Below are 14,379 nucleotides of genomic sequence, written 5' to 3'. Positions count from 1 at the left end.
GACAAGCTACCGCACCGAGATAAAACTCCAACTCCCACAAGCCCTTTCGGCCATCACCCATGCGCCGCAGTCAATCAGCTGTTGAGGCAACTGCTGACTACCTCGGCACAAGCGTAGCTCGTTTGTCATATCCCTACCCAGGCGAGGCAAACAGAAATATCTATTCACAGTCTGAAAAAGGTGAACGATAAAAGGTAACAATTCCCGCTTCACTTCGAGCAGAGGCGCGACCTCAAAGAGTGCATGTTGTTCTGCCGTGTGCAGTGGGACACATATGGATCTACAGAGACGATTTTCGTGGGGAAGTGAGCTTCATGACATGTATATATATCTATATCTATAGATATAGATATAGGTATATAGCTTATATATATGTATGTATACATACATATATATAGATAAATATATACACCGGGATATCTCGGCCAACGCGACAGAAACCAAGGGTCGGGTTAGTGGGCAGAGTGTTTTTATGGGGGTTCGTGGATTGAGCCACTGTGTGCTGCTGATTATGGTCCTTTCATGACCTTGGAAGCGGTCCTGTTGGAGGAAAAAACACGGATTATAACCGGTGGGGCGTGCGGATCGCACAGTACTGCGATTATATTTAAAGTCCGACTCATATCAGTGGTTATTATGCTGAATGACGGGTCTGTGTCACGCCAGCTTTATAGTGTTACTATTATTATTCAGAGGCCACAGCTTGGCTTGTCGGCGTCACTATCTGTGTGTTTATATGTAAATTTTTAACCTCTGATGGTTTTACGGCATAAAACCATCAGCATTTAGCTTGGTGTTTTTATGTTTAGCAATAACCAAACGCTTTCTATTTATTTTTCAGTTAATTACTAAAGAACATTTGTTTTTTGCAATGTGTTGCCAAGACAACCAAACAATTTCTAATTTTTGTGCATTGTTCGCTTTAAAACGCGACGTAGAAATATTATGCAAAAGCCAATTCGTGTCAATGCGGACTTCTGCTTTTATATATATATCCCTCTTGTAAGTTGTGGAACACAATTTAATATTTAGATATTTAATTTAAACATATAGATTAAGTACATTAACTTGTAACTGTTTGTCTTTTTAATTAAATACTTGATTAAAAATGCAATTATTTTTTGCTTGTGTGACTTAATTTATTCGTCTAAAAGATGCTGGAAGTGGAGCTTAAAAAATGACAGAAAGAAAGAGCTGACAAATGTTTTTGTTTTTCTTTTCTTTTCTTTCCTTTTTTAGGAAGTCGTTAACAATAAGCCAGAACTGTCAAGGTGTGTTTTCACCTTGCTGAAGGACAGCTGTATTTACTGACGTATGCAAATGAGTGTCGGGGGAGGTTCTTATGCGAGAAAAAGCACAGAATCAGTTTCACATTGCAGCTCTGGAGTTCCTGCGTGGAAGGAAAAACGAGACGTGGCGAAATCTAGTGATTAGCTATCTACTGCCATATTCTTCGTGGAGATTTAAGAGTCATTTTGTTCTCCCTGGAAGGAAGTGTTTGTGTTTTATTTTTTGAGGGCGATCCAGTTTAATGTTTTATTCCCTTTCGGCTGCCGTAGGAGTTCTCTCTATGATCTCCCTAGAAATAGACATCTTAATTTTGACTCGAAGTGTTTGTTTCCCCCTGTCGCAGCTCAGCAAACCATGCAGGATGATTTACTGATGGACAAAAACAAAGCCCAGCCTCATCAGCAGCAGCAAGATCCGACACAAGTAGACCCTCCTCCCTCCACGCCGACCCCGTCATCGGAACCCACTTCATCTTCATCCGAGTCGGAGACCACGTCGACCGGCAGCAGCCAAGCGGCTTCCGCGCTGAGCAACAGCGGCAGTGGCGGCGGCAAGGACCGAGTCCCGATGGAGTCGCCGATCCTACCCGGGCTGGGCTTCCACCAGCACCCGCTTCAGGAGACCGGCGGGCCCCTTGGTTCCCCTCCGTCGTCGTTCGGGAGCACTTGGTCCACGGGGACCACGAACGCCGCGGAGGACAGCTTTTTCCAGGGAATACCGTCGGTGAATGGGACGATGCTTTTCCAGAACTTCCCGCACGTCAACCCGGTGTTTGGGGGGAATTTCTCCCCGCAAATCGGGCTTTCTCAGCAGCAGCAGCAGCAGCGGAGATCCCCGGTCAGTCCCAGCCAAGGCCCCTTTCCCCAGAGAAACGCTTACCAGACCATCATGAACAACAGCAAGGGGACCTCGTCGTCTTCCCCGGCTTCCTCCTCCGCCTGGAATAACCACCAGAACGCCGGGTGGAGCACCGCGTCCAACCCGTGGAGCGGGCTGCAGCCGGGCAGAGACCCGCGCCGAGCCGTGGGCGTCGGGGTCGGGGTTGGGGTCGGAGTGCCGTCTCCGCTCAACCCCATCTCCCCGATGAAGAAGCCTTACACCAGCAATGTCATAGCGCCCCCCAAATTCCCGAGACCCGGCGGTCCTCTGGCTCAAAAGCCCTGGATGGAGGACAGCGCGTTCAGGACCGACAACAGCAACAACATACTGCCTTTCCAGGTAATAATATTTAACATCAACCTCTAAATTAGGCTGTTTGTTCTGTACAATGATCCCAAAAGGTGTTCAACACCTTGTAGATTTCTTGTTTTGTTCCCAATTCTCAAACAGTTAGAGTTGGGTAGTAACTACTGACTTTGTTTTGAAAAAAGTTTCTTTTTGGAGTATTTTTGCTATATGCTGTAGCTCTTGCTTTTACTTGAGTAATTTTATTATGAATTATCGCTGCTCTTACTTGAGTACAATTTCTGGATTCTCTTCACATGTTTTAACCAAACATTAACCATAGACACACATTTTTATTGAAAGAAACTGATTCAGAAGAAAAATCTTTATTTTTTATTACTTACATGAATTATTGTTATTTTGGTCCGGTTTAGGACCAACATTTCAATTTAACATTTTATTTTGGTCCATCTGATTTTATAGTTTTAAAATTTTAATTGGTAATTTGATCAGTTATCAGTACTTGAGTTGACTTTTTACCAAATACTTTTTTACTCCTAGTTGAATAATTTCCTGAATGTTTATGTCTTATTTTTACTTCAGTAAAAATATGTTAAAGTAGCTCTACTCTTACTTGCCCACCTCTGGTATTTTCACACCTTTTCATAGCGTCTGGTAGACTCGGTTTGTTTGGGAATCAAAGTTGCAACATTTGTTATATGTCCAGATGTTCATTCTGTTCAAATGAGCCAAACTAGTTGAAAAACCTGTTCCCCTCCTCGCCTGTGGGGGCACTGAAAATACACCAGGAAAGGACACAAAAAACCTCTGAAGAAGACACTGAGCGCAACTTTCTTCTTCATGAAATAACCAAAAACGGAGTAGCGCCAGATTTTAGTGGTTGTAGAATTTCTCTTGTTTGTATGGCTTGTATTTACCCAGAATGCCCTGCGCTGTAGTCCACTTCCTGCTTTTGGAGCCGTCTCTGGTCCGCCTGCCATTCACATGTATTCCAACTTTGCTAGGGTTCACTTCAACCAAATCGAAACTGAGGTTTGTAGGCAGACCAGAGTTTGTTTTGAACCGCATCAGAGTTTAATTATGGGTTCACACCTCCCCAAACGAACCGGACTTTCTAGACAAACAAACTCGTGTGATTAAAGCGGACTAAACACGGCAGGTTTCAGTTCAGTAAAGAATACCTGAGCAAATACAAAAAGCAGTTTCCAAATTTCTTTGGTGGGAAATCTGTTCTAAGTAGATAATACATTTTGCTGAATAATAAATTGTCGCTGTTTTTATTGCAATAAATGATAATATTGTCTTTTTGAGACCACTTTGAACAAATGTCACGGTTCCCCCCAGAAAACTTTCTATACCTGCTAGAAGGGGCGTTAGGGCAGTTTTTGAGTTAAAAATGTTTTTAACAGAGAATTTGAAAATATTAGCAGGTGTTATTAGAAAACATCGTTAACATCATCTTCACACCAACTATAAAGTCTTAACATGAATTAATAGTCAGACCAGGCCCGGATTTTAAAAAATAAGGGCCTCTGAGCTGGAGGCAGTTTTGGTGCCTCATCCCAGAAAAAAACAACAAAATTTTACTCATTACTTTTTTTTCCATTTATCACGCAATTAATTGATCTATAGCTTATTGTGAAAGGGCTAGTTGCTATTGCAATTGTGATGCAGCTCATAATAAATCAATTAAACACATGGTAAATTAAAATGAGCTCAATAGTTTCCATTTGCATAAAAAAAAAAAAAATCTCTTTTTATCAACAACTGGATAACAAAAGTCTTCAGTCTGGTGCTTTGGTCTCAACTAGCCCATTTTTGAAGTATAATTTCACTGTGTAATTGATCTTATTTTTTGTTTAAAATGTCTTCCACTTCCAGTTTTTTAGAATTTAAAGTTTATTGATCCTTGTTTTGCCATCAACATGCTGCTATTTGAAGTTATCTACAGTCACTAAGTGTCAGAGTAAAGACATACATGTCATGCATGGAAAACCATTTATTTTTCTTTCATTTCACAGACACCATAATACTGAGCATCATAAGATGTTCAGTATAAATTGGGAGGAACACAGAAGCCTTTGGTAACATGCTTATTTTCCTGGTGTGAGAAGTTTTTTGTTTTTTTTTTGTGAGCGTATACAAGCCGTCTTTATTCTGAGGTAAAACGTGTTGCTAGCTTATAAATTGTTTTAGGAAATAAACTGCTGGCTAACAAGGAAATTGGCATTTGAATTTGAATTGCTTCACTGAGACAGTACAAACATTGTGAACTGCAACTGCATTTCTAATGTAATCTCCTCAATTTCCCGCACTGATATGCAAATAGTTCTTTAGACCTACGCTGTTTATGCACAGCAGGGACTCGGAGAAATGCCTTATAGCTGCTGGGATTCACTTTAGGAAGCCTTTCCAGCTCGACTGAGTGAACAAACATGAGCCCTCATAGCGTCTGGTCAGTCACGTGTGTGATCTATGTTTAGCTGTCTGACAAACAGGCGTAAAGTAAGCCAACAGGATGCCCTCCCACCCCTTACAATGTCACCGTTTCTATAAAAACTGTCGCTGCTCCGTCGTCGGGAGAGGACGAAGGTTGAGCCGAAATGTTGCAAAAACGCAGCTCTGCTCTGGTTGGGATTACAGCCGGAGTGAAACGTACCTGGCTGCTGGTTTGAGTCCATGTCAGTCGGTCTCTGTGACACATTCTGTCTGTCTGTCTGTCTGTCTGTTGGTGCAGCCTCGGCCGGATTACAGCTCCAGTTATCTCCTGGAGACGAGGTCAGGGAGTCACATGTCACGCTTTATGAAGCGGAGAGGAACTGCAAGGCTCTCCCACTCTCATCCAGTCCAGCTTTGCTAGATGAAACTCTAGGATTAAGAGGGACATGCAGTATCAAAGCAGATAAAACAAATCAATTATTAAATTTAAAATATCTTCTGAGAACCAACTGGTGGTCATGCAATGTAGGGTTGTAACTTGACCCCTCCTGATTTATGTAAATGGGATATATTGTGCAAAATTTCATATTTTGTTACATTGTTGTACTTCAGTTTGTTTCTCAATTGCTTCTAAAGCAACCATAAGTGCTTGCCGTTACCTACCAACCCACGCGGAGCCCAGTCCGTCTCCTAGCAACCCAACTTATGTCAGCTGGTTTTACCGCTGAAGTGTTTTGTTTTTTTTCCTGTTGGGTTACAATTCAGAATCCACTTTCTGCGTTCTTATTGGTTGTGCAGGAGGCTTCACTTCTGCTTTTCAAGGATGTGCTGTTGTATAATTGTGGATCTGTTTGCAGCCATTTTCACGTGCAAGTGTAAATGTTGAGTTGGCCAGTGTGCTCAGCAGCAGTTTACTTACTAAAACAGCTCGCCGAACAGGAAACAAGATGTTGTTCTCATGCTGAAAATGAAAATATAAATGGAACTAGTAATAATCAATATTCAAGAGTTAATAATTAAAACAATTAACTTTCTGAAAAGTTACTTGCAAGTTAGTTTTGTCTTATTTCAAGTGTAGAAAGATATTTCCTCTTCAAACTAGAAGAAAATGCTTGATAATACATTTTTTTTTTGCAGAGTAAAGCTTAAAATACACCTGGAAAAATAAAACCTGACCTGGTAATTTTTGTCTAGTTTCTAGTGCAAATATTGTAGTTAGTTCAAAGAAATGAAACAAAACTAACTTATTCAGCAAGATATAGAGACTTGTTCAGACTCAATAAATACTTCATATTGGTGAAAAAGTCCTAGTTCCTTTGTCAGATTATTTCACTTTAATCCCAGCAAAATGTCTTGTAAAGGTGAAATAGTCTAGAAAAAAACACTTTTTCATCAAAATCAAGTTATCATTTACTTAAAACAAGCTCCTATAGCTTACTGAAAAGTTACTATTGAGTTAGGTTTGCTTTATTTCAAGTGAACTAAGATATTTTCTCTAGAAATTATGCCAAAAATACTTGGTGAGATTTTGTGTTTTTGCAGTGCATGAATTTTCCACTTGTGAAACGGGTTTATTCACTTTAAAAATTGGACCATTTTTGGCAAATAACCAGCTTCTAAGCTTATGTTTTGTTATTATTTGCTCAAATTGTACTTATAAACCTACAAAGGCGACACCATTCACATACAATTTGTTTTTAAATTTCACCTTTCAGAGATAAGTGGCACTCGTATGCAAAGCCAGGGTTCTGGATGTCCGCTGTAGTTTATGTAAACGAAGCTCAGGTGCGTCACTGCCTGGCCTAAAAAACGCTGGTAGCTCATTCTTTAAATCCGCCCGGGTTCGAATATCAACTTGTTATGTGCTTGTACCTGCCTGCTGCCTCCTCAGAGCCAGAGGAATGCCAGGAATTCAACCCAACGTGGCGGCGTCTCAGGAGATCTGATGATGCTGATGGAAATTATCGCGCGCCGTCTGATTGCGAGCGAGACGGCAGGCAAACAGGAATAGCCTCCTGCTTGCATTCAGCTTCACGGCCTTGCAGCGGGAGCCGCCGGCGCTTGAGATCAGAAATCTCTTTTAGAAGAGAGACCTGGTCAAGACGACACCCGGAAAGAGCTAAACTGTCTAAAACAAGTCGATAAAACACAATGAATAAAGGAAATGTAGCGATTTGAGCTCTTGGAGAAGGCAGTAACATTCCTTTTTTACTGCTTGTTTTTAATGAAACCCATAAAATGTGTTTTGATTTTAAGAACTTTTTGTATATTATTCCAAAACTGGAACATGGCAGGAGAATGGTGTTTTGCTTGACTTTGGATATTTAAGAGCAGCCAGGAATGTAAGTTTGGTGTCCAAACTTTTTATTCAAAAGTAATCGCAGATCAAAAAAACAAGCTAAAATCGCTTCTTAAAACTTATTTTTATTCTTTGGCATTTAATTAAAGCCTGATACTGTAACTTCATTCTTTTGATGTCTTATTTTAATTTTATTTATTTATGTACTTTTTTTTTTTCATCAATCTATTCTATTGAGTTATCATCTTTGCACAGCACTTTGGTGCAGTTTCAACCTGTTTTTATAAGTACAATATAGATAAATTTGACATTGAAAGTAGCCTGATATTTATTGTAGATTCAAAATATGAAAGGATTTTTATGAAAGTGGAAAAGGGCCAAAAAATCTGAACTTTTGTGATTAATATCAATAATTTTAATTTTCTACATTTAAAATTCTGAAATTTCTAAAAAAAAAAAAAAAAAAAAGTTTTGTAGAAGATATCTGATATTAATTTAAAAATGTAAGAAAAAATTCCAGTTTTGTCTTGAAAATTTCAGAGATAACTCAAAATTTCTGAGTTTGTTTGGGCAGAAATTTAGTAATTAGTATTACTTTAGTTTTGCATGTTTCAGTTCCTTTAAGGTTCAATTGAATAGATTTATTTTCAGTAATAAGAACAGGATTTAGGTCAAACGTCTGCTACATTTATCCAAGATTAATAAAGGATGAAAGTTGACTTGGGCGTAGCAAAGTTGACTTTTCAGTTTCTGTATAAACTCATTTTTACCTTTTGTTAAAACTTAAGTATAAAAGGATGAATGTTTTATGTTGTCTTTTCATTTTTCTGTGCAGGAAAATTATGTTGGTATTTTAATTTTAACCTAATCAGAACTCCGCCCGTTAAAACAACCTTCACGCTCCTTTAAAGCCTGTCAAAAATCATACATCTGGTAACATAATATTGCTTTTATTTAGTTGATTTTGCATTAAAAATGCTCATAAGGTTCTGTGCAGTAAAAAATGAGGATGAAAACCGAACTTAATGAGGAAAAGGAAACCGGTCGATTCTCATGTGTATTTAATGCATGTTTGCTGCTCTTGACCTGCAAGCTGAACTGACAGAGCAGGTTTGGTTTTATCCTCATAATTAACACAAAGAATGTTAAATTATATCACTCACAGTGTAATAAATTTGGAAGACTTTAATTATTTTTGATTAAGTTGTTGAATTTTGTTTATTTTTTTATTTTTCGGTTTGTATGTAAACCATTTTCATCTGCTGTAAAACATTTAATGAACTAATATTTAAGTAATTTACCTGCCAATCTGGGGAAAGTTGGTAAATAGGTGCATTAGAAATGAGCACACCAATCCATTAATTACATTTTTACACAATTTACACATGATTAAAATTTGGTCTATTGAGAGCTACTTATTCCAATCTGAACAGAAATATCACACCTTTACCCGTTCCAGAACCACTGTTTTGTTTTTGCCTTATTTTTTCTCATCTTGATTGATTTATTTTTGTCCGAATTACATTCTCGTTTGCTCGTTATAATGAGGAAAGGTGAGCTGTTAAATCAGGTCGACCTGCGTTCCTCCAGTAATGTGATGTGTTCAAACGCAGAGTCTAAACTCGTAAACGCCGCCTCCAGCTGCGTCCCATCAGGGAACAGAAAAACCGAACAGCTCAGCGGTTTAAGTGTTAACCGTTTGCACCAAGTGGGCAGATTTGTATCTGTGTGGCGCTGTCGGGTCCTGAGTGGCAGTGGGGGGGGGCAGCAACAATGGCTGCGGCGTCCAAACAATGCGGCTTCCCGGCCGGCGTAGCAAACACAGGACACAGCTGCCAAGACCGCAGCCTTCCAGCTCTGGCTGGATGTTTTTTCTCGGATGAAAGCGTCAACAAACGAGGGAAATTCAGTCACTTCAGACTCGGCGTTAACACTGTTGGAGTTCCCGTTATCAACTGGTGGAACTTGAACATTATTTTCACCGAATCCTCCTTCAAGGTGAACAGTTTTCTAAAATGCAGTGAATACTGGGTACTGAATTAAAATATTTCTTTCTTTTGACAACACAGACATGAATATACTGAATTACAAATTTATTTGTCTTGTCCAATATCACATCCAATCTATTGAGATATTGATTTATTGTCTAGTGTCTTTGTTCGTTTTCATGACTAACTTTGATCATTAATTCCTGCATCTTTCTGCTGTTTTCCAGGACCGGATTCGGCCCTTTGATCCTTTTAACTTGAACTCTTTGGAGAATCCCTTAATGGATATGATAAAGACTGACCATGACAAAGGTAAACCTCACCCGGCCGGTGGACCGCCAGTGACTATCGCCGATATTATATGGAGGAATCATGTTGCAGGTTAGGAATATTCACTCATCTATTGCTATCACATGTTTGTATCTGTTTGTTTGTTTGCTGCATGAGCTAAAATAACTTTTTAATCGGTTGAGACGTGGAGCCTTCCCTGCAAAATTTAAACAGATTTTTTTTTGGATCTGTGTTGGAATGCTGCAGAACATTTTCAAGACTTTTTTGTCTTTCTACTGCAGAAGATAATTGAATATTTCAGCAAAATCTTTCAAAAGCGGATACAAAAACCTAACTTGGTACCGATGTTCCCAAAGGCTTGCTTTGAAAAATTGAAGATGGCCGCCATCATAGACTTTATATGTAGAAATATATGAATCAGATATATTTTTCTTGTTCTTGCGTTTTCCGTTTCTGGTCGACATTTCCAAGATGGCAACCATGGTTGTCATTGAAAATTACCAATCGCATTAAAATTGACAGTAGTTATTATTGCCAGTGGTGGGCACAGCTAACCAAAAGTTTGGTTCACTAACCACTAATTCGCTAAAGAAGAATCATGGCTGACATATAAATAAAGCGTAGCAGAAGCTAATGCTAAACTGCTAAACAAACAGCAAAGTCCTCAGTTTCTGATTTTGCTACATATCATTGATTTTAAGTTGCATGAACATGATTAGCAAAGTAGAAAACTTATGTGACATAAAGTCTGTACAAGTCGTGGAAATGAGTCACATTTGTTTCAATAATTGTTTCAAACAACTCAAAAACGGCGGCCATCTTGAAATTTAAGTGGCTAATGGGATAAACACAGGGCTGAACAGGCTGATTGTTATGATTGTTTCCACACAGTGATCCTCTACACTCTTTTTGATTGTTCATAGGAACATATTGCTTATTTACGGCTTCAAAAATAATATTTGAACTGATCCATCAAAAAAAAAAGAATCCGTCTTCGGTCTTTGTTCGAGCTCATTGTTTTTCCAGCTCTGTTGTCCATTGTACGAACCAGGATGAGGCGTTTTGCTCTCATGCTAACAATGGAACAGTAAAGGTGGGAGGGGTGTGCACGTGTTTTTCCAGTTTGCAGGCTGCGTTATTTCCAGTCTTGTACTGAGTGAACATTGTTAGGACAGAGTGATCTTCGGGGCCCCCGCTATCAGCTCCACGGGAACTGTGTCGTAACATCCCGCAGGGCGTCCACCGAGTTTGTCGAAGCACGACAAACACAGAGGGAGATATGAGGAAAGCCAGGCAGGCTTGGCGTTTCACCATAAGCTGAGCGTTCCCTGCATGCTTCGCTGTGTTGTCATAATGCAGAATGCAAGGTGCTGCAGGACGGTGCTGCAGGACGGTGCTGCAGGACGGCTGCTCCGCCCCGCTGGCAGGACGCTGCTCCGCCCCGCTGGCAGGACGCTGCTCCGCCCCGCTGGCAGGACGCTGCTCCGCCCCGCTGGCAGGACGCTGCTCCGCCCCGCTGGCAGGACGCTGCTCGCCTTTTCAGTTGGGCAGGAAACTTCCTGGTTTATATGCAGAATTTAAACTGTCAAAGTAAAGCTGGTCGACTTTATAGTAAAGGATTTAGGAAAATAATCACTTCACTGCCATTTGTCCCAAAAAGCAGCTGGATTTATAATCAGTTAACTAGTTACATTTACTTCAGTAACTTTTTGGAAAATAATTACTTTTAGGAGTATTTTTAGTTTTACTTGAGTGATTTTATTATAAAGTATCGCTACTCTTGAGTAAAATTTCTGGTTTCTGCTGTTTTTGTTAAAGTTTCATAAGTTTTGGGGGGTTTTTTTATTGAAAGAAACAGATTTGGAAACTTTTTTTTTTTTGCCTTATTTTGCTATTTTTTGTTATGAATTATTGTCATTTTGGTCCTTAAAATACCAAAATTTCCACATAACTTTATATTTTGGTCTGTCTGATGATGTAATTTTTAAATATTAAATGATTAATTTGATTAGTTACTCAATACTTGAGTAGACTTTTTACCAAACACCTTTTTACTATAACTTGAATAATTTTATTGTAAAGTATTTCTACTTTTACTTGAGTAAAGCTTCTATATTTTCTACCCACTGAATGGAAAACAATCATGTTTCAACCAGAAAGACGCAGACGCACCTGTAGTTTTTGTTAAAGTTTCATAGGTTTTTTTTTATTGAGAGAAACTGATAATCATCGATGGTGACTGGTATGAAACACTTATATCATGACAAAAGCATATCCAGCTCTAATTTCAACAAATATTAGCGAACTCTGTGAATCTTTAGGCCTGTATGTCTAGTTTTGACCATAAATCATAGAAAACAAATAATTTAAAACTTATAACCCCAGTGTTTCTATAATCACACTAATCTGCAATTATGTACTTAAATCCTTTTGTAAAGTTACCTTTGTTTATTGTAACTACCATTAACCAGGCCTTTATTTTGGTAGGTTTCTTGTTGAGGTAACTATGGTAACAGAGTGCAGTTCTACCTGAGAAAAAGAAATTAAATTTTAGCTTCAGTTGATATGGGAACAAGGTTAGTAATCTGAAGTTTGCCGTATTAATGGAAAGAATTGCACTAATGTAATTATCTATGTATAGATCATGTATAGATTAAACAATTGTAATCCAGCTCTAACGTCGGTTGACGTAAAGGTTCTCAAAATTGACTTTAAAGCCCAAAATTAAAGACATAAATGCTCATCGTGGTCTGAGTTGTAGCTAATAATGCCAGTGATAAAATCCTGGTAGTTTTCCAGAGACTTTCCTCCAACCTGCAGGTTGAATCTGCTGCTGCAGCAGAGAAACGGCTCCCAGGCTGAAAACCGCCAGTCAAAACCAATTAATGCAATAGACCCGGTTTTGCATTCCTAACTGAACGGTTACCACCCACCTCCATCCCATCGCTGACATTTCTCACATACTTCTCATTGTGCCTGGAATAGCTGCTCTTCCTTTTGTGTTTTATGAGTCAGAGAAAGAGAGAAAGAGAGGGAGGGAGGGATGGAGGCGGGTTTTAAAAGATGAAAACACTCCTGAGCTGTGATGTGGGTAGAAATCAGTCGGTCGGCTTCGTGTATGGAGAACAATCAATGGTAACATTTGGAGGGGTGTGAGTAATACTGACCACACTCTGTCATAATCGTGATATAACACCTGTCTTTTTAAATGTTTGACTGAAGTGTCAGACATTAAATAATATCTATTTTACTGCAACGTTGACACTTTTAATTGACTTTTAATGCAAGAATTAATAATAATAATAATAATTAATGCAACTTTGAACTAAAAATGTCATTAATGACACGTCATGACAATCAGAATTGAGTAGTAACTAATTACATTTACTTAAGTATCTTTTTTGAAATAAGTACTGTTAGTATGCTGTACTTTTTACTTTTATTTGAGTAACAAAGTATTTCTACTCTTACTTGAATAAAATGTCTGTATTTTCTACCCACTGAATGAAAAACATTTTTTAATCAGAAATCCACCAGAGACACACTTGCAGTTTTTATTAAAGTTTCATAAGTTTTTTTTTTTTTTTTTATTGAGAGAAACTGATTTGGAAACATTTTTATTTTTAAAAGTTTGCTAATTTTTGTTACTTTTATGAATTACTGTCTTAAAATCTAAAAATTTTCACTTAACTCTTTATTTTGGTCCGTCTGTTGATGTAACTTTGAAATATCAAATGGTTGAAAATTTGCAGTTTCTCGGTACTTGGGTAAACTTTTTACCAAATACCTTTTTACACTTGAGTAACTTATTGGACGACTACTTTTTACATTTACTTTATTAAAAAGTATGTTGAAGTAGTGTTACTCTTACTTTAGTACAGTTTTTTGTACTCTGGCCAGCTGTCATGACAGCAGTCGTTAACATTCATAAAGACTCGTTCATGTTATTCTTATTCACACATCTTCAAATAAAGTGGCACTGAATCGACTTGTGTTGGTTATGAGAGGCGCATTGTGTTGCATCGGATCTTTGAGACTTTCTGAAAGATCCAAGTTTGGGTTGTGGATCTGTGAACAAACGGCCCTTTTTAACTCCACCCCTGCACACACACACACACACACACACACACACGCGTCTTATCTCAGGCTGTCCCGTCAGCAGATGTGTGACGGTGCGTCTCTCAGCGCCGGCCGTCACGAACCACGTGAGGCAGCAGCTGTAGGTGTTAACGAGCAGGTAGGTCTGCTCTGACTCAGCTGCTCTCACTCACACGTCACAAAAGAGGAGCTCAACGTGCTGCAGATTATATTGTTTTTGTTTTTTTTTTTAAATAATGTAGTTTTTCAAAATCCATGCTTAAAGAGAGGACGATTTTTGTACTTTAATTTTGGGGCTCAACTGCTTCCAAAAACAACCCGATTGTTTAAAAAAGAAAAACACTCTGCCATGTTTTGGCAATAAGTTTATGTTCTGGAAAATGAGCCGTTTCAAAAGCCTCTGCAATGTAACATCACAACTCAGCAGGGGCTGCCCGTTACCTAGCAACCCAACTTAAGTTCCAGGATGTTTGGTCAGCTGGTTGTACTGCTGTGTGCGCTGTACAATGGCTACTGGAAAAGACAATTATTTTCTCCTGGACTTGCCATCCAGAAACCACAGAAACTTTTTGGTTGTGCAGGAGTCTCTACTAATGCTTTTCAAAGATGCACGGTTGTATAATTGCGCATCTGTTTGCGAGCATTTTCACGTGTGAGTGTAAACATTGAAATCTTATTTGTATTTCAAGTGACCAAAAAACTCTAAAACATCTCACTCTGAAAGGAACTGAAAGTTGGCAGAAGTGGGGAGACTAAAATTTTATTTAAGAAAAATTTTGTTAAAAAATC

The 14,379-nt window shown here is 38.8% G+C and overlaps 1 protein-coding gene across 2 annotated transcripts in view; it reads left to right on the top strand.

The window, feature by feature from the left end:
• Nucleotides 1-42: 42 nt before the first annotated feature.
• cpeb3 (cytoplasmic polyadenylation element binding protein 3) overlaps nucleotides 43-14,379 on the top strand; it is a 49,498-nt gene continuing 35,161 nt past the window's right edge. The window contains exons 1-3 of one of the 2 annotated variants that reach the window (XM_044135936.1): nucleotides 43-194; nucleotides 1,634-2,508; nucleotides 9,429-9,582. In XM_044135936.1, the coding sequence (XP_043991871.1) occupies nucleotides 1,645-2,508; nucleotides 9,429-9,582 (1,018 nt within the window). In that variant the 5' untranslated portion in view covers nucleotides 43-194; nucleotides 1,634-1,644. Of the gene's footprint in view, nucleotides 195-1,276; nucleotides 2,509-9,428; nucleotides 9,583-14,379 lie in introns of those variants that run through there. The other variant, XM_044135938.1, reaches the window with a different exon arrangement.

Source organism: Gambusia affinis, linkage group LG13, assembly GCF_019740435.1.
Source record: "Gambusia affinis linkage group LG13, SWU_Gaff_1.0, whole genome shotgun sequence".
NCBI classification, from domain to species: domain Eukaryota; kingdom Metazoa; phylum Chordata; class Actinopteri; order Cyprinodontiformes; family Poeciliidae; genus Gambusia; species Gambusia affinis.
Note: the sequence above shows the minus strand (reverse complement) of the source record. Positions and strands in the feature narration are given on the sequence as shown.